The sequence below is a fragment of the Bombus impatiens genome, unplaced genomic scaffold (assembly GCF_000188095.3).
Source record: "Bombus impatiens unplaced genomic scaffold, BIMP_2.2 scf_0217, whole genome shotgun sequence".
In the NCBI taxonomy this organism is placed as follows: Eukaryota; Metazoa; Arthropoda; class Insecta; order Hymenoptera; family Apidae; genus Bombus; species Bombus impatiens.
Genome location: NT_176636.1, coordinates 1192733 through 1215183, shown reverse-complemented (window position 1 = coordinate 1215183; position 22451 = coordinate 1192733). Strand labels below are relative to the sequence as shown.

General features: G+C 32.7%; 1 protein-coding gene across 8 annotated transcripts in view; it reads right to left on the bottom strand.

Moving 5' to 3' along the window:
• Positions 1-464: 464 nt before the first annotated feature.
• LOC100745731 (myocyte-specific enhancer factor 2) overlaps positions 465-22451 on the bottom strand; it is a 73673-nt gene continuing 51686 nt past the window's right edge. For 2 of the 8 annotated variants that reach the window (XM_024366447.2, XM_033319836.1), the window contains 7 exons: positions 12258-12374; positions 11269-11472; positions 7611-7769; positions 5470-5605; positions 4973-5229; positions 4295-4479; positions 465-3368 (listed from right to left, as the gene is read on the bottom strand). In XM_024366447.2, the coding sequence (XP_024222215.1) occupies positions 2918-3368; positions 4295-4479; positions 4973-5229; positions 5470-5605; positions 7611-7769; positions 11269-11472; positions 12258-12311 (1446 nt within the window). In that variant the 5' untranslated portion in view covers positions 12312-12374 and the 3' untranslated portion in view covers positions 465-2917. The other 6 variants (XM_012383499.3, XM_012383500.3, XM_012383498.3 and 3 more) reach the window with 6 other exon arrangements.

Below are 22451 nucleotides of genomic sequence, written 5' to 3'. Positions count from 1 at the left end.
GAAAAGTTTGTGCAAATCGCTTTGTCTTATACATACAAATGAAGCACAATAATAACACTGGTTGTTTACAACACTGCCGAGAAATAATCGTAAAATATCAAGTAACGGATAATATAATTCAATAATTATATTATTCAATGCGATCCACCTGTAGCGATTTAAAAATTGAAAACAATGCAATCGTATCGTAGATTATCTTTCAAGGATTTACTTCAGGCATGTACACTTAAGTTCAGAGATATATATATAATATATATCGATATATATATATATACATACATACATATATATTATATATACATATATATATATATATATAATACCAATTCAAATACAATAAATTTTGCATCAATAGGAAAATGTTTAATAACTAGTGGAGACATATATATATATACTTTTTTTTAATACATTAAATCTTACTTTTTTCGTTATGAAAAATAACAATTTCTTTATACTTTTTTTTCTTTGATAAAAAAGTGTGTTGGCTAAGAGATTGCACTTTGTGATCATCTTAAAAATTTGTGATTAATCATTAGTGACTATACATTATATATCTTATGTTTCGCACACCGATTGTTCGTACAGTCATTAGATAGTTTCTAACTGCAACGTTAGTAAAGAAACAAATTAATATCGAAGATTCATACGACTCTTCTTTCTTTACCTTCTTTAACGTACGTATAATATAATCTTCGGTTACAGTATAACCAAGACTGACTTGCCAGGTTGTCGATTCGTCGACAGAACGTTGTAAAACAAAGTCTATGATTCCACTAATTTGTGTAGTACGGATAAACCTTTCTACCACTCTTTCTCTCTATTTTCTTCTTTCTTTCTCACTCTATTCAACATCTCTTTATTTTACTATTTTTAATCCACTTTTTTGTATCTTTCAGTATGATACACACTTTTCTTTACACGTAGCTTGTCGACGAGTCACCTTATGCGAGTCACAACGTGAACAAGTCAACCTGAAGGAGGGCCACAAATGGTGCCAGGCACTATTTATTCATATACCGTTTGTGTATTCCATTAATTACGTTAATTAATTACAGTAATGTACCAAATACGACTCTTGAGAGCAGCTCGCACCAGGATACATCCTGAGATTGAGTAAAGCATAGGCTGAGACCATCCCGAAAGCGGTTTAACTTAGGAAGAAGACTTTCTGCATTTTACAATTGCAACCCTATCTTGCCAACTAATTATGGATTTGACTAACAAAGCATTTTACAAGGATGTACTATATATAATAAATATTCTCTTTCCCTATATTTCATATTTAATTTAACTGTGTTCCACTGTTATAGAAAAATCGTGTGCCATGAATATTGGATTTAAATACTGATTCAAATAAATTTTCTAATTCTCATAGATTATTATTTGGAGATAAATGCTTACAGAGGTGCAAGCTCTCGTTGTGTATGACTTAGGCGTTAAGGGTTGCAAAGTTTCTTCCTTCCGTGTCACCTTTCATTTTTTTTCTTCATATCAAATGTGCAAAATACTTGTGGAAAATGTATATAACGTATGTATATATGTATACATCTGCAAGTTCGTGTGTATATACCTTTCTTTTCTGTTTGAATAATCAACACTATATTAGATGCTTATTTCACATGTAATATGCATATATCTCCTCTATTACCTCATAATAATCAATATATTAATTTTCGATCATATTTTTTTTTCTACTGAATATCGTAATTATTTTGAGTACAGCAGCCGATTAATTATTCAACATCTTTTTGTTTATTAGCGGACATAGACCGTTAATTAGTTCGCTAAGAAAAAAGAAAAAAGAAAAAGAAGAGGGAGAAACTCCGCTACTTTAAAAACAAACCCAACGATTTGTTAAAAAGAAAATTAAACGATCTAAGACTCATGAATGTATACATTTTCTAATAAAATGTTCGTACGACTCCATTGATCGTTTATAAAGTAAGAGTATGATTCTTTTCTCTGGAATAAAGGAAAGAGATATTGCAATTACAAAAAAAAAAAAGAAAAATTGTAAAATTAAAATTTATATACTAATCGAATATCATTATTCTCTGACTAGGCATTCAATTAAGAGAGAAATTATGTTCATTGCTCTCGGCATTCATTATGTAAAAACATTAATTAACGGATTATGCCGCGGTCTTGCCTACCTACCATCATAACGCACAAAAAAAAAGAAACAAGTAACAAAGTACAATTATTTGTAAATCTCTAAACCGTAAATCCATTAAACGTTTTCGAAAGCTCTTAGAAATTCGGTTGTCGATGCACTTATCTTCCGAAATGCTGTGCTCCCGATTCGTTTCTTAACATCAATTCTAAACGTACCGCCATTACCTTTCTTCACTCGGAATAGAATATATCTTCGCCATTAGCGACAAGTATCAAAGACACAATATGCCATGTCACGAAGAAAATGACAATGAATAAATGACATATATACAAACAACTTTTGTATTATATACATGAAAATATACATATATATATATCTTTTATATATAATGGATATTATATATATATATGTATCCATCATATATTGTATAATATAATATATATATATATACGTGTAACGCTTCAACATTATGGCACCGTTATTTAATCGTCAAACAAACGTATTCTTTTATGTGTATGCGTATGTATGTGTATGTGTCGTGTTACGTGTGTTTCTGGACTTTTAAAATATAAACAAATTTGTGTCCTCTCTTGTCCAGCCAAAGTCGGACTCTTCGTAAGGATTCTTCGTCTTACGCGCGCATCCAACTACAAGAAGAGAAAAAAAAGAACCATGGCCGAACATTGCGTATAATAATTAACGAGTCTTTGACTTCAAGTCCCGGAACTTTTCACAAAAGCACTATACGCCGTTGTACGTAGAGGTATGAAACGATCGAGCGATTAACCGTTACGATTGATATTAAGTCGCCCAGCCCTCAGTGATCCTGGAACGCTTCATCAGCGGTCCATTCTCATAGTCTGAGTTATTCCCACCGTTTCCCCCGGCGTTCGAGTGACTCGTTCGAATATCTGCCACTGTGCCGCTTCCAGGTGACGGAAGGTTCGTCGGCGTTATACTACCGGAGTGAGATGGCGGTGGATTACTGCTCGGTCTGCTCGACACAAGATTCAACGATTGTGGCCCCGGATGAGGTACATGATGTGGAGGTGGTGCACCGGTACTGGACGAAGGTCCCACGTTCAGAGTCGTGTGATGAAGATTGCTGGTATTACTCGGCCCGCTGTTCGAGCCACTGTTGCCACCGTGAGGATCTCTAGGTGGACTAATCGGTTCACTTTTTATCTTCACTGGTAATGGCGACGTGGCCGGTGGCGGTGTACTGCTCGACACTGCCAGATGGGGAAGACCACTGTAATCAAATAAATTTGAAGATATTAGATTCGATTATGAGGATTCCAGCAAGATTGATTCGCACTCTAAAGTATAACATCTCTGAAGAGAATATGCTGACTGAAGATATAAGACCAGGTCTCGACTGAAGAAATTGTATATAATAATTAAATTGAAAAGAAACTATGGCTTGGATTAGGTTTATCTTATGTATCTTTCTAGAATATGATTTAACAGATTTACTAACACATATTGATTATTATAAACATTACACTAGCATCAGAAGCAAGATAAAATATGCAAAAAGCCGTCAATGTATTAATGTATAATATGCATAATATGTTTTAAAATAAGTATATATCGTTAAAGCTCATTGTCACTTCATAGATGAACTGTTAAGTGGGTTTAGCATTTAATAAGTTTGAGTAGCCAAAGTAATTAATCGACAAAATATTTTTGTTCAAGATCCATGTTTCTTTTAGATCCAAAGGATTTGAGATAAACTGATATGAAGATAGTTTTAAAACTTTGAAAATTTGACTGTCGAAAAAGAATTTTAAATCTCAGTGAAAAATGATACGACTCACTAGCATGCTACGAACAACTATCCAAATAAGAAAAAAAACTATAAACCTCCAGTGGACGTTGTTTGATATTTTTATCATCAACTTGGATAAATATAGAAGATCCGTTGTTAGAACGAGTACCGTCGTTGCAAGCACGATTAAACTTTACAAATAATCTTTAATCTTTTCTTGAATAAGCGTTTATACAATATTTTGCGTTGTAAGCTTGTTTCTAAATATATTTTCGTTTGTAGGAAAGATGACGTACACGTGAATGAACAAAATGTAATTAGAGACTCTTAAAAAGTTTTGAATGATAGATTATACCAACTGGACATATAGTTTCCTTTCACAAGAATAATTATGAAATATGATTTACCTGATGCTGGACATGGTGGCTGCCGAATACATTGATAAGTCATCAACGTACCTCTGATGAGACCATGCTAAGCTTCCTAAGTCTGAGGAATAATCCGTTGGTCCAAAACTAGAATATCCAGCTGGAACTGATGGTGTTTGTAGTGCTACTACTGGTGTGTTCAACGTGGATTGTGCATGGCCACTCTGTATATCGGAAACACAAAACAAAAGACCAATTAGAATGAAATATTGTGTAATTACATAAGGGTACTTTTCATGTATCTATATATTACTATCCATAGTGTGTGAAATTGCACACAATTACACACAGTTAGACTATTAGATCACTAGGAAATTGCTATAAAATATCTTACATTATATTTAAATACTAAAATATAGTGATTTTAAATTTGCGAATTACACACCATAAAATTAACAAAAATTTAGAATTTGAATTTTCATGGTTCCTTTTAAATGAGAATTTAAATCCAAGATTAAGAAAAATAAAGATTTCTAAAATTTCATTACGAAAATTTCACTTCAAACAAAAAATATCCAATGTAATGATAAAAAACATAAAGTATATAGAAATATCATTAAAGTATAACTCAATTCCAAACTCAAAAAAAAAAAAATAAAATTTTTAACTGAATGCACTGAATAAAATGCATTGAAATCAAGCACAGTGCGTACTAACATCGTAACTAGTGTCTTCGGAGAGAGGTTGCGTAAGGGGTGTTGGAATAACTACTCGAAGATTAGTCCTGTGAGGATGAGGCGGCGGTGGAGGAGGCGGAGGTTGTGGTGAATGCCTAGACGGATTACTGCCTTTGTTTGCACTGCCTCCTCCGACTCCTAGTGCCGGCGAAGGTCCTGGACTAGGTGAACCTCCTAGTGGTGATGCCGATGGTGGGTAACCATTACTCATTTCCAACATCCCTCCTGGTGGATATACTATAGAAAAACAACAAAATTAAGATTTATCGTTTTAGTAACTAATATAGGAATTAACTTATCACAATTATTATTAATATGTCGTACTAATAAAAATTGCAAAAGTTAAAATCTTTATTTGCCGAATAACTGAGTTACTAATTATTTAGATACTATTCTGAAAAAATTCTTTTCTTTCCATCACGAATCTATTAATATTCTTGCAGATCAATATGTAAAGTTTAAGAATCGATTACATACCTGAATCTGTTTCAGAAGACGACGGTCTTGGAGAAATGCTGGTATGCGCCATTTGGGGACTAGATCCAAGTAGAGATTCGCCATAACTATTTACTGGTACGGATACAGGTAGAGTGTAATTAGATTGTCCCATTGCCTGAAATCGCAGTAAATCACGACGACATTATTAATACAACGTTCACCAATGATAGACTTCAAGAGAATTGGCAAATTCTGATAAGGTCTTCGTTTCGAGATTACGTCTTCATTATCCCCTTGCCCATTTCTGCTAGATAAAATTCAATAGTCAAAATAAAAAAAAAATATATATATATATACATATAAAACACCCGATCAAACAAAATAAATGCAAAAGCAAATTTATATCCATTCTGTGCATAAATAAAATAAATTGCAAGGAATTCCTACAAAAAAATAAAACATAGAGTCATACCTTTATATTTATATAAATGGTGATATTGAAATTTTCAGGAATATATATTTTTCCAAATTGTACAAAAATAATTCCTATAAAAAGATTGAAAAAAGAAAATATAAAAAAAGAAAGGATAATACTTCGTATTTATATATTTAATGTTGTACATGTGATTATAAATTTTGAGATATACATTATCCAAATTATAAAAAGATAATACATATAAAAAATGTTTAAAAAAAGAAGTAGGAAAGAAGGAACACCTCAACCATATTTTTACATTTAAGTTAAACGCTATAAACGAGACTCAAACTCTTCAGTTATACGATATTCAAGGTTTCTCAAATTCTGAAGAAGACAACTAGCCTCTATTGCTTATTCTGCTTGCCAAAATAATTATGAATGCCGCATTAATCGCTACCAGATGAAGCTTGATACAATGTACACAGTAAGTCCGACAAACGAAACGAAAAACAGATTAACAACTAACCAGGAGATTATAATACCCTGGTTTTAAATGTCTGCCAATATCACGGTTTAGAGGTACAAGCTTGGCTGTTTTGTAAACTTACAGGCTCACGTTGCGATAATAAATTAAACGGTGCGAATTAAATCGAACCGTCACTGATAAATTGCTTGATGGCGGATTGTTAAAACCTAATAAATGTAACCAGGAGGACTAACGAATTGCTTCGAGTCATGTGAAAACTCCGAGCCAGAGGTTCCCAAAGTGAAACACCAGAAGGAACAGGCGGCCATTGAAAACTTCCAGCTACTATACGTTTTCAAACTGATAACGAAGAACAGCACGCTATTAGATGTCGATAGTAAATTTATTATGGGAAGTTTGGTGATTACTTGAAGAATTTTTCTTCCTTAAAGTCATCGCTAAGATTGATCAGATTTCAGAAAGACGAAGTTATATAGGTAAAAATTATATTTATAACGATGTAAAGACGATTGTTTTTTTTTTATCGTAAACTATAATATTTAGACATATCGATTATATCTTTGTCATTTTACTAGTTTGAAACAATTTTTTAATAAAGAATTTCTCAGATTACAAATAAGAATCTATAGAATTTCAAGTTATAGTCTAATATTTAATATAGTTTTTGAAAATATACAGAAGAAAGGAAAATCCTTGGAATCTGAAATTCAGAAACAACAGAAATGCCAATAATCCCATTCCAGTTTCAATCACTCGTAATACTCAGCAACACAATCTCCCACCTTCAGCACTATCCGTTTCTACAAAGATCAAACCCATTAAGAACAGTGTACACCTAAAAATGCCAACTTGCTATATGATACGATTTAGAAAAATAACAATTTCTCTCAATATACATACGTATATAAAAATTTCTTGCAATATATAAGGATCGAAGAATTTCACCATATACAAAAGAGAAGAGATGCCGGAGTTTCAAATATCCCAAAGACATCGATTACCGATCCCAATAACCTCAAATCACCAAAAATACCAAACCCCAAGTTCTACACAATCAAATTACAAAAACACTAAAAACTCTGAGCAATTTCGTACGCCTAAAATACCTAAGATCGACAATACCTATCACCGAGGGACCGTCGTTGCGGGACATCCACGCAATTTTTCCAGCCGTCCCAGGTATTCTCCTGGCCCGGGACTTTTTCTCTTTCTCCCTGTCTGTCCTCTCGACGTCAGTCGGCCGTCGAACAACACCGAACGACGACCTCCACTTACCCGAGTGCCGTTATGTTGGTGCCTCTGCATCATCAGTTGGAACTCCTCGTCGATCTTCGTGTATTTGGCTTCGGTGCGCGGAGTGAGATTGTACTCGATCGCGTCAGGCTCCGGACTTTCCGGGGACATGGCGCCCTTATGTTCCTTCTTGTTGAGTGCCTGCAAGTGTCAGCAGACAGGTTCACGTGACCACACCGCCCGAGGGCACTCAACCTTCGCATGCACGTTAATTTAAACGCCTAGCGTCACACACATACACATACGTATACACACAGTCGACTAATCTCTCTAGTTATTTTTCCTTCTCTCTGCTCTTATGTACGTAGCTTTGGTGTATTGGTTATTCGTGTGTGTACTTTTACTATTTGCATGGTAAGTGAGGTTACGTATGCGTTTATGGGTGTGTACGGGAGAGAAAAGGAGAGAAGATATCGCGTGTCACGCGACACGATGGTCGACGATGGATTCGTGTGAAGGATCCATGAACGACCCTGACCATTATTATGCTCGAAACAATTGGGGGACTGGGTTATGGGGCCGATGTGGGGATTGGGCTAGTCGATACTTAAGGGTTGCGATTCTTTTTAAACGTTGGTATTGTATCGAATAGTATCGAGCATTATGTTAATTATTCTATGGCGTTTATTAACTTTTATTAGTTTTATTTCTGAAACTTTTCTTTTTTTCAATAAAGAAGTTCAATAAAGTTCAATAAAGAAGTTCAAACGATAGCTTTGGTTCCAAATTCAAATTGCACACTCTTTTGTAAAATACTTTTCTTTCGCTACATATTACGGATTTCAAGTATATATTAACCTTTTTTAAGAAATGGAATGTTTCAATTCTTTATAGGGATTAATAAATTGACGGTTAGCAGAACTAGAAAAAACGGTTCTCTCCCAACTGTTTCAAGCATAACGCATTGTAAAATTCCTATAAAAGAATGTTGAACATGTATAACCTGTCTGGTATTCTTCTCGACTCACCATACCGATTTAAATATTGCAACAAGATTTAATGCACTATTTATATTGGCACGATTATTCCCTATCGATCGATTGGATATATCTTTTCTAGTAACTTCCATCGCTGATATACCTGAAAGTCTAACAATAAGAGAAATATGTCTTCATGCGTATACAGAGTGGTCCATAAAAATTCACTAATTATGCTACATTTTACATAATTCAAATACATTTTTTAATCCTTGTAAACCAAATACTCGTTATTATATCAAGATTATAACACTATGCACATGGACTATAAAATACTACAAAAAAAAAGAATATAACTTTTTATATCACAAACAAATATATTCCAATTACTTCAAGTAATAAAATAAACCTGGGGAAGCGCTAAAAAAAGAGTACATAAGAAATATCAATATACTCTTTGTACCACCACCGGAGAAATAACCTTAATATCCGTAATCATACGAAAGCCAAAGACAGGCAAAAGAAGTGTCCTCAAAATGAAAGTTTCTTGTACGTTGCTTATTCCATCCAGTCATCTGTCTTTCGTTGATGCACGTTTTTTTTTTTCAAGCAACATCAAGCGAGACACGCAACGGAACCAGGGGTGGTCAGTCGCCTCTACTAATGGACCACCCTGTATAACACCGGCGAAAAAGAAGGCGCGCAGGAAGCGGGGCCTGTAGCAGCGCCGCGCATGTAGATTTGCCGCATGCCCATGTTGTAATTTCGATGATCGACAAACTTGAAAAAGTTAATAACCAATGATGATACGCGAGAGTATCGAGCGTCGTGCAATTTTTCCCTGTGAAATCTCTCATTTACTGGTATATCAGCGATACCTCGAGTTACAAGATATGCTCGCCTTCCGGCTGATCCAGACACGACGACTTGTCGCGTCGGTAGGGCGGGGTTATTTGAAAAATATCACCGGTTCAGTGCCGTACGAAATTCATGGTTCTTGAAAACTTCAATAATAATTATTTTTTTTACGAACGACGAAGCGTATTCAGAATTCTGGCAATTTTGAAACCGATGAAAAGTTACGTTGCAACATTTATTTAACACTTTGAACTATTTGCAAGTTTCAATTTTACCGAATATACTTTTGTTATTGGGAAGCTTGAAAACTTGACAGTGAAATTCTGAATTGCCTCTGGAATCTCAGAATTAATATTTGCTAGAGAATTTTAAATCTACCGAAAGTGCTACGTAACATACAATATTGCAAATTTTTTAATACCGTCTCTAATAATTGTCTAACGTTATTAAACGTTCTGTGAAATATACATCTTCTCATAAGAAATATAAAAGAAATAATTCTGAATAGTAATTTTACTATAATGGAAAAAGCGTGGTATCTTAAATATTAATCCTTGAAAAATAAAGAGTTTATATCGATTGAAGAACTCATTTTTAAATTATCCTACGTCCAATTTGCATAAATACAACGTAATCTACTTGTTTCCTTCTGCATATTTAGAACATACACATTCCTCCTAAACTATGCTTTCTGTATCAACATACTAATGAAAGAAATCATATGCTGTAGATAGCTGTAAGAAAAAGACCCGTTGATAAGATGTTTTGGCTATTATAAGAAAAGATAAAAGAGCAAATAATATTTACAGAGCATAGAATTCCCAAGATAATTATTATTACGGCCACATAATTATACTGTATGTAAATAATGATTTTTATTGGCCAAGGGTAGCTTTCAGATCTTTTTCTTACAAAACGTCTTCCAGTTTGTTCAACAGGATTGGTTAAGCGATTTGAACGCTGCACAGTATCTTCTGGAACAGTCTAATCGGCCTTGGAGATGCAGAGACGCGCTTCAAACATACTCCGACATTATTTACATGAATGTGAGGCAAGTCTTTCGGAAACAATACTCATTCAGATTTGAAACACGTTCATCTTAATCTCGAAGAAACGTTTCCATTATTTAAAATAAAGAATCATACTACAGGGCAACTTTAAAGAATAATCGTGAGACATATAACCTCCGTTTTTGAACAGAACTAGGCTATAACGGGTTTATATTCATTGCAAATATAGTAAACATGAGTTCTTCAATACTTTAGAGTACTAGACTATAGTTACTATGGAAATTATAATTTCATACTGGGCATACTGTATTCTAAAATTCTTTTGCACAATAATTCATCAACTAATTATATCAGTGAATTGATATGTTACTATTTATAGGTTGTAGACTTCCTTTTTACAAGAATTTTGTACAAGAAATAGGATAATAGTTTATAGTTAATAAAATTTACTTCTATAGTTTCATTTTATTATCAATTCTTCTAGTTTTATGTAAACTAATTCGTTAACACTAGAACTACCAACCTGTAATTCGTACTTAAATATATTGTATACAGAAGATTATAGGTAGAGAGATATTATGAAAATAAATAATATCAACAATACTACCAACGATAAACTTTCTAATTCTCTAGTAAATCAACATTTTAAAATGTTGTTATGAAAATTTAATTTACAGAATTTAGCCCACAGTATGGAAATCCCATTACCTTAAACAACTCTATTCACCAAACAAAATTCTCTAGATAATAGCTATCCTTTTTTCTATCATTCCATCATCTACTCATTCCCTAGATGGTGGACATTCGGAAATGTTGTTGGGTAGCTTGAAAATTACCAAGGAGAAATCGGCTCACCTCGATGATATTCTTGTTGGTGAGGGACTCATGGGGTTCGTTGTACTCGGTGTACTTGAGAAGAACCTTGTCCATGTCGGTGCTCGCATACTGATACAGCTTGTTACTCGAACTGAAGATAATCAGAGCGATCTCGCAGTCGCATAGTACCGACAGCTCATATGCCTTCTTCATTACCCCAAACTTCCTTTTGTTGAATGTCACCTGTTGGACAATCATTAGGAATCAATCACCTTCACCATTTGCCTCTACCATCCTAAATTATTCGTTAATCAGTAATACAAGTTAATGAAAGCGATACGATTGTTATCTGCCATACATTAGCGTTTTTCATTGCTTCTATTTACTTTTACGTTGATGATAAACGTTAAATATCGTGATAACAGTATCGTAACAAGATTATTATTTATATGATATTGTGAATAGTATATTTTATCTTTAATATTTTTTGAATATAATATTCACGTTACGTTATATCCAATCTTACATTATATTTATTTAATAAAATACAAATAGTATTTTCATATTTAAGAGTTATTCTCTATATTTCAAGTTTTAAATTTAATGTATTCGTAATATCACTATGTAAATATTAATATCGCCATAACATCATTGATGATGCAATAATAACTAGTAACTTGTGTGAATGGAATTCTGTTTTGAGTAGTTGGCAACACATGATAATACAATGAATGAATGTAACGCAATAGCGGATATTTTCTATGAAGTACTTGTGGCTTCTAGTACTCGTACAGTTAGCGTAGATAACACTATTTAGAGTACACAACAATGCTTTGTGTAGATCGGCACCGTGTTATTCATTTGGTATTTATGTTTATAGAGGTTACAAATACAAACGTTGTATTAGAAAAAGAAACTGTGCTAGAAACATTTATAAAAAACACGTACGTAATTTACTACGTAATTTATTTAACTTTCTTTTTCTTTTTATGAAGTTAGGGTTTTCTTTTAATGTAAACTTGTAGTACCTGACGATTCCGTTCGTCCGTGATGCGCGAAATTTGAATCTTCTTCCGACCCATTTTTGAACGGCGTTGTGGAGATGGGACAGACCTTCGGAACCAGTGGATGGAATATTAAAAACACTGAAACAGAAAGAATCCCCTTGTTTCATTTATATTCCTTACAAAAAATTGAAACATTAATCATATTAATAACTGCTAATATTATTACATTAACCTATAACTAAATGAATATTTTATTGGCGTTTAAAATATTATTGAAATTGATGTTAGAATTATTTAAATAATTTAAGTGTAACTATAATACATAAATGTAAATATAATACATTCCTTATGAATGTAGGTTATATTCATAAGATAGAAAAGAATCATTTTCCTATTATATCGTATATTTTGAAATAAAAAGAAGATTTATATAATCTTTTGATTAAACATACTTCTTAAAATAATCTTTATTTCTGTAACTCCTGCTATATGATATTTTTTAGTTAATTTGCTATTATCCCGCTATAATCTTCAAGTTAACTGCTCATTCAACTTGATGAGTATGAGTATTACTTCTTTTAACAAAATATTTTAATTCTGAAGAGAATTCACTTTCAATATAAAATAGAAATTCGATATGAAATATTAATAACAATTTCTTTATATTCATCAGCAAGTTAGGAAATTATGATCGAGTCAAAAATAACTCAGAGGAAATAGCAGGGCTAATAAATCAAATTTAAAAAAAAAATATATAATTCACTAGTAGTAGACCATTACTAGTAGACTATTGGAATTTTCAAACAACCTACGAAGCCATTCAATAAAATTAATCGCATCTTTATAAACGAGAGAGGATGATAAAACATAACAAGAAATAAAAATTCAGGAGGTAAACTTAAGTTTTGACGTTTCAACCATCGCCATGATGAAATTCAAGTTTGAAACGGCGGCAACTTTTGAACGATGAACAAAAGGGACGTGATTTAACTGACGGTTTGAAAACAAAAAGCGCGCGCGTACCCATAGAAAACTAGAATGTAAAAGGCTTATATATCGCATGCAGTTCGAAACGTGCGCGACAGAACTGGACCATGCGTTTCAAGTCTAATGGTGAAACGTGTATAAAGCACGTGTCGCGTTCGTGTATCGATTAATGTCGTCCGAAGAACCAGTCAACTAACTTCGATGACACATTAAATTCGACGGAAAATAACGGACATGTCTCGTTCGTGCTTCCTCTATTGAAGCTCACTGAAGTTACATTATCTTTCGACTAACCTCACTTTCGATTATCGTTCTGTTACTCAGAAACATTGCGCGGGAATTTTGAATGATTTTATCGACAAGAGTTGTAAATATTTGTGTTCTAGGCTTTTTTTTTTTAATTAAAACAGATTTTGTCAGACGTTGGTTATTAGTAACATAAATGGAATCAAAATGGAAGAAAACAACTAGATTGCGAAGAATTTGATATTTTTTTTTCTTATGAACATGAATTCTCTCCCACAAATTCTATATTAGGTTAGTTTGGAGTGTATAATAAGTTTTGTTTCGAGGTAAACAGTATCGATAAATATAGCTTATTTTAAACCAAAAATGTTTCATAAAAGCAAGTTATCACTTGAATTAATACACTTTCTTATAATCGTGCAAGAGACAATTATCGAGTGGTTTATAATCTTATTACGTAAAACATGATCTAATATTTATACAATGATACTTCGATTTTCATTATTTCACTTAACCAATAAATTCTTATTAATTAATAGAATTGCAAATTTATAACAAAATTTTAAAACTGACTGGAAATAATTTCGATTTCATCTCGTCATGAAAATTACTGGCCGATTTTATGTAAATATCGCTGTTGGGTCATCGATGATACACGTGACGATGAACGTGTTGAAAACATCGAAACTCTGTATTACGTTAAACCGCATTGTTTGTGAATGTCTCTTCGCGGATGGGACGCAGAATTCTATTGAAATGTGGATATCTCTATCGCTTGAATACATTACAAATCTAGGGATGAGCTGATTCATTTGTCCATTAGTAATCGTGACTAAATCCAGATTCTCGTTAATTCATTATTATCCAACATATTGATCGATGGTGAATTACTTGTTTCATGTCTATAGTTCAATTAAAACTTCTTCAATGTATATATATATATATATATATATATATATATATATATATATATATATAAATAAGCATAAATATTTATGGAGTTCTTTTCCCGTATTAAGTAAAACTATTCGCTCGAGTTATGTAAATCAAGCAACAAATATATAAAAGTAGGATTATTTGTTCTATTCTTATATAATTATTATATTAATTACTCTACTTTTAGATAATTACACATTTTTACGACATGTCGATAATGTAGTTAATAGTTCTGTCACTCTGATGATAAGAATAAAAAAAGAAAGTCAAACGAAATATTACAAAACAATGTCATCGTATTTCAATTACGTATGAATAACCTATCCGAAAATGTGAAACAAATTATAAGGAAGTTACAGTTTTATAATTATATCATCTTTTACCATATTTTCCACAAGATTTCATTCCTCCATTTTATATAAAATATTTTTCTAATTCGTAGAAAATAATAACTAATCGTTTAAAGAAACAACAAGTAATATTTCGAAATGACATTTGTATATGAATACGTAATTAGAATTCCGAGCGAAAACAGAGGCAAGATCAATCAATTGATTTAACGCAATGTTTTATCGATCGTAGAACAACAAAGTTGTAATTAACTCGTGGTTCTGATATTACAAGGATGGCGCTGATAAGGAACGATGCAAGATAAAACGAAACATTTCTCTCTCGTTTTCCTGTTGCCGATGCGAAGATGGTAGTTAGCAGTAATGAATCAATTTTCGCTTAATCCGATCGAGTTAGTACATTCGATACTCGCTTCAAAAGGCTACTGTATAGGATCTTTTAATTTGTAAACATACTAAAAACGATAAATCAAATACGAATGACGTATGAGATGCTGTTAAAAATATTATAATAACTTTTTGAAATAGTAAATTATAACTTAATTTCAATGTTTTTTTTAGGTAATAGCGAAGCTCTAAATTCGATTTAAAAAAATGTATAAAACAGTAATATGAAATTAGAACAATAGAACTATATAAAAAAAGAGACAGAGAGAAAAATTGAAATAAGATATATTTGGCTTTCTAATTATTATTTATGTATTATAGGTTAGTATTTCTTTTAATATTTTGTTCGTTTCAATTTTTAGGGATCGCATTATAAAAATAAGAAAATTATATTCGTAAAAATAAAATGGAATTTTCCATCCTTTTCATGTTAATTTATCTAACCTAAAACTAACAATAAGCTAACCTAATTTCGTCGTTCTGAAAAAAATCCAGATGGAACTAGGTATAACGTAATTAATTACGACGTTATTGCCATTACTATGGAGTAAACGCGTAATAAACGATCGATCGCTTTCCATTTTATCGTCGATAATTAATGTACATAATAATCGACTTTATCACTTGAGTTTCCCTCAAAGTGTATGCGGAGTACAGATACATCGAATTACGTGCCAATTAATGATGGTTAACAAAGGAAAACGCATAGACTTATTAAAGCTGCTATATACTTCTTATTTCAAATGTAAAAAAATATCTACACAAATTTTTATTACTATTGATATTCTCAGGATTATCTATCTTAATCTCTGTAATATTACCATCGTCAGTATCTTGGAAAAATTTCTATTAATGAATTAGAATATATTTTTTTTAATCTTTAGATGATATCGTTGAGTAGTAGATAACCTAAACTATAATAGTTTGGAAATTAACTTTTTTACAAAAAAAAAAAACTTAATCATATTTACTTATTCATTCGTTTAATGAATAACAATACAAAATTGAATAAAAAATTGAATACTACCGAATATAAATTGTAATTTGTATTGATAAAATTAACAATGCTATTTATCGCATATTATAAGATAATAGAACAGATATTAAATTACATAACTTAACTCGATTTTTATACCAAAGTATCGCAGTCACTTATAATTCAACTGATATCGCTTAAATATCGAATTAAAAGATATATTACATACTTTGACGGAATCCATTGAAAAGTAATTAAGTGAAAGTTTCAAGAACCGAGAAAATTTCGTCAATTAACATAATAGGCAAAAACGAAATTTCGTTTGAATTTTAAAAGCCATTCGGTAAATGTTATCAGACGATAATTAATCAAGATCGATGGACGAAGAAATAAAATGAACTGTGTGTTTACGTATTTATGTAAATGAATCTGTGGGAGCAATTTACAATGTTCTCAGACTAAGGTAATTGCAGACTAGTTTAATAGTGTGTACTTCTTTCTTCTCTTTGTCAGCTTTTTTTGTTTTCAATGCTCTTCCATCTTCCATTTAAATTACGGTCCCTTGCTATAATCGGCAATTGCTAGGTACGTCAAGTGTAATCAACGATAATATTGCGCTACTGTAATGTCAGCAACAGACGAGTAGAAAAATCAAATTACCTTTGCACCAGTCGTGATTAGATAATGCATTATGTATTTCGAAGGGGCCTTCGAGATGCTTCTAGTGTCTCTACTTCACTTTATCGAAAAACATCGTAAATATGTGTGGTGTAATACTAATAAATATTTAACTTTCGTGCTTATGCAGATAAGTTCATTGATTATTCTAGATTCTTGAAAAATTCCAATTTTGTTTTCAAATTTCAAATGTTTGATACGATTTGGTTGGATAAATCGATAATGTTCAACTTCAATAATCAAATTTCAGATTCGCTGAAATTACTAACTATTTCTACGCTTAAATTTTGAACTATTGCGATAGATTCGATTTGAGAAATCGGTCAATTTCATTAATCGAACTTGGAACAATCGATGTAGTTTCGATTCGATACGATACGATTTTCATCGGGTTTAACCGTCTATAACCTATTCGAATATTCGATTGCCAACGTTTATTCGATAAATCGAATTGTACCCACTTCGATTAATTGGAAACCTGTGTTCGATTGTAGTAATAAAATTGTATCGTATAATAATAAAAATTATTTGGAAATTAAGAAAAATTGCATCTAACTCGATCAATTAATCGCTTGCATTCGATAGCTTTCTCTCGACTGATGAATTCCAATGCTCGGATACACCGAGTCCGGTAAAAACATAGGCTTTAATGTTGTTCTAATTCTAAACTCCATCAACTATATTTACCGAACCCCCTTTCATTCATTCCGAGCACGCGATCTCTCGCTATATGAATTAACACGCGTTTCACGGGCAAACGTTATTTTTGTCGTGCCTATCTTGTGCATCGCGAAATTATGTTGCACCGTCACCGATCGTAATTATATCACACTCGTGAATCCGTCGACTCTCGCGATCAAATCAAAGGCGATTCCAATACCGACTATTGCCGGTCAAACACGCGATTCGCCTTTACAAGGACGTTAAACGCTAACCACAATTAAGCATTCGACAACGACTAAGCACAATTACTTCCAATGCTTTTTATACATCTATTACTTTCTTTAAGTATAAGACGAATTTAAATACTTGTCTTACTATCTTCAATTCGTGAAAAGTAAAAAAAGCTTGCAGCATACGTAAGTAATTTCAAGGTTAGCTTTAGGTTAAACTGGATTATCAAATATTAGATTCAAGATTCAAATGAGACATTGCATATTTAAGCAAGTGTGTTCATTGAAAAGCATAAAAAGAACACGGTACGCAATACTGCAGAGGTTAGGTTCCGTTATTTGATATATCGGACAAAATAACTGAATTATTAAATGTTAGGTACACGTAGAAACGATATTAATTGAAGATCAGATGAAAAATACAGTACGGAGTAACTCAGAGAACAGGTTTCTTTACTCGATATTACGCTTAAATAACCAAATATTAGATACGAGCGAAATACGCCATGTTACTAATTGTAGATTTCACGTAAAAAATATAAAGTCCATTTTCGTTGATTTTGAGGTTATCTAACAGCTAAAATAGAATGTTACGTTATGGTATAATTGAAAACGGGGATAATCTATATAAATTTTTTCAAAGTAGGTGATGAATTTTTCTAAGCTGCAAAAGGAAAAGTAAAATATAAGTGCATAAGCGACATTACGATAATAAAAACGCGTATTTAATTCAGGACTTATATAGAGACACGGCTTCTTCGGTAACTAGACTTCAAATACGTAGTACATTTACCACAGAAGTATAAAAGATATGTCTTGTCATATTCCTTCCCTATGATCTTCCATTATTAATATTAGATATATATGAAAATATATAATGTCCAGTTCGTATGGTACTGGAAATGTTGCGATATTATTTAGAGCGCGATAAAGTCCCTTAAAAAAGATGATTTAATTCCAACCGATGTACATTTATCATTATCTATTACAGTGTGATTACACGATAAGCGTCAAGTTACAATCGAGACAAATTCCGCCGCGAATTTTCCATTTATTTCAAAATAGAAGATAATGGAATGAATCGTTCATTCAGCAAGCCGATCGCACGTTTCTCGTATTGTGAAATTCCGCGAATGATTATTATTGGCTATCGGGGGTACGCGATGAAAAAAGAAAGCTCGAGCAAAAAGCAATAGACGGTCCACCCGCTCGATGCTTCTCTTTGCTAGTGACTAGTGACAATAAAGAGAACACTCGTGGAGAGGCTAGAGAGAGAAGAGGTTGCCGCTCGAGCTGTCGTCCGATCGAATTCGGTTTATTATACAAGAGCGTAGAACGCGAACCGAGGGTCAGCGACCACCGCGTATTTCTCTATACACGTCGCATTTTGCACTCGCGTCCAGAAGCTATCCCTATCGAATCGAGTAATGTCTCGCTATATTATGAACCACCAGCTTTTTATTCTTTGCTCCCAGCTGGAAATAACAATCTGTGTTCAACGGACTTTATAAATTGATGTGCGATTCGATTCCATCTAAAGATATTTAAATAAATGTTACTTCTATGATTTTTATTCAATTACTAGGCTGCGGATTTTCACGCATTTATAGAAAATTTGGAGATTCGAGAATGCATAGAACCAGGCAAAAGTATATCTGGTATTTGTTATGATATTTAGTAGGTAAAATTTCCGTCAAAGTTGCGTTTTTGAAATTCGTAAAAATATGAATTACGATATTTTTTTGAAATATTTCCGCTGATTCTCTTAATTTACATATCTAGTTGTAAATATTTGACGTTTATTAAATAGACGCTCAGTCGAAATTTGTTAGTTTCTTGTAATTACAATTTTTCTAAAAATTTTGCTTTATTCCATGTAATCTTGCGTGTTTTATTCTATACGTTTTGTAGTGTTTATTAAGTAGATATTGTGATGCAATATTTTATTTTCTCTTAATTATAGTTTCTTGGCGATTTTCTATTTGTTTCGTGTAACATTGTGTATTGCTTTATTGAATAAATTTTGTATTGTGTAACGAAAGAAATCTAAATTTGATGAAATTGCCTTTAACTTTAACGGACATTAACACAGCATTCATATTCTACATGCGACATATAGATGAAATTATTACACTAACAGTCAGCATAACCCATCTAGTAATCTTTAATAGTAATATTTAACAGCTTAAAAAAATGTCTAAAATTTTGCAAGAACTTTAAAGCTAACAATTACTAAGTACCATTAGTAGTCATTAAATAGAAAACCAGCATTCCCAGATATTCGTGACTCTTAGTGACACTAGTTATCTTAATTCCTAACATAATATAATTACTAGAAAAATATTATTTTCCATGGGTGGTCATGCTATATCAAACTTCGATATATGGTATCAAACATTGATAACTAGAGAAGATTTAATACTTCATTGGTCCCGATATGCAAACCATACTAATACTGCTTTTAATTCTGTTACGAAACAGTAATATCATATAATAATATTCATAATTGTCTAATAACAACTTGATGCTAACACCAATACAATATTTAAATGGCAACGTACTAGTTAGGTTAAGTTGCAGATGGGCTACTTTAATTTGCTATACTAATTTCGATAGGAGGGCTCATACGAGTTGCGATAACATATACTTTATCACATTGGAAGCGTAGCTCGACACGTGTACTTAGTACATAGTACGATATGTTGAACTTTGCCAAATCGTTTCCTTCGAATAGTTTGCAACCGGATAAACGTTATCTCGATATCGTGGAGAGTTTGATTCGCCCGTTGATGCATCATGTGATTGTGTCGTCGTTCGCAAAAAACGTGTTAGCAGAAAAACAGAGACGAACCCTATATATAATGGGGGCAACCAAAATTGCTTTCCTTTTTGTTAAATACTTATACATACATTTAATACTTATACATTTAACGGTGAGTGTTTATGAAATAAACTTATGAATATTTATAATATATATAATTTAAATTTTGACAATGATCGCATAAATTGCAGACTTCAAATGTTTAAGAACCGGCTAACTGATACTTTTCTGTAACTATATTAGAGAATCGCGCAAGGAAATAAAAAAAACATTATACTATTTATACATCGTATACAGTAAATCACCCAACTTGTAGAAATTTCTATCATAGATAAAATTCGTTCAAAAATTTACCAATTATATGTTAATCCGTTTATACCACCAAGTAAAACCTTTCCTGTATGATATTGATTTTACGTTATTATGTCACAAAAATAATTAGAAATATAAAAATCTATTGCAACTCTAAATTAAATATCTGAAAGCATTTTAACGAATTTTTATAGAATATTTTATAGGATTTAAACGTGCGAAATTCGCGCCGAACCTAAAACATCCTAGTGCCATTGCTAATGATAAATAACTGTAGCCAACTATCAACAAGAAAAGAACTGTTTCACAATTGAATACTGCGTTTGATAAACTCACCGACTCGAAGTGAGCTCGATCAGTCGAACATTTCGACGGCTCGTTCGCCAATCGATCGATCTTCTTGCGCACACTGAATCGATATCAAAACAAAGATGGCGAGAGATCGCGCACTCTTCACAGATGTTATTATCACAATGTAATTGGAGAATCTCCGTTCAGGCACTCGGTCATGCGAAGTTTCAAAAACCCTCACGTTTATTGTCTGTATCAAAATTCCATCTGTGTCTCAATAAAAATCTGGACTCGTAAAAGTGACTTCTTGATCGCTCTACGACCATAAAGAGAAAGAAAGAGGGAGGAGAAAGAGCGAAAGAGAGAGAGAGAGAGAGAGAGAGAGAAAAAGAAACGTATTATCCGAATGATATAATATTTGTCTTCAGATCCACTTCCGTTGTCGACAAATGTTAAACTAGAGATTCACGGAATAGCCTCCATTGGTCACAATACAGTTTATTTCGTTACAGGCACGTTTTTCAAACTTTTATTGAAAACTAGTCAGCATCTAATTTTCATTCGCACACGCAAACACACATGTAGGAAATATAGATATATATATATATGTACATATGTATATATCTATAATATACGTATACACGTATATACGAAGCTATAAGTGAGAAAATACAATTATCGAGAGGTTAGTCTAGTCAAAGGTGCGAGGAGAAAAGCTCGTTCTCCAGAACGGACGTCAATGGTCCCGCGATCGATATCTCCCCACTAACACCCTCGCGAAAGGTACAACTTTAAGATCAAAACAAAACTTCTCGTCGAAGCCGATTACGTAGAAATAACACACGAGCTTTTTGGCACGTACATCAAAACTTGCACTCGTTTTTTTTTCCTGGTGATTCGATCAACCACGCGTCACTTGGTTCGCACGCTGGATTTCATCTGGGGTTCGTCAAACATCGACAAACAAGCCAATCAACGTATTCCATTCGATAACGACAACGTATATACGGCGACAACAAGAAACTTCCTTTATTGTTTCGCGATTGAACGTCTTCTTCGTCTTCTTGCACTTTTGTCGTTTCTTTGTCCCCTTCTGGTATGTATCACGATATATTCGCGATATATCGATACTTTCTCCTTCTGTGTTCTTTTTCTCACCTTTACGACTTTATTAAACGTGTAAAGATGAACGCCAAGCGAAAAAACGATTCTTCAGGATCCAGCTAACCAGGAAGCTAGGTTAGCTAGGTTAGAATTATCCTGGCTGACTAGAAGCGATGACTAGAAACGCGCGTCCGTTTCTTAAAATATATTTTTTTCACGTGCGGCGGAGCCGTC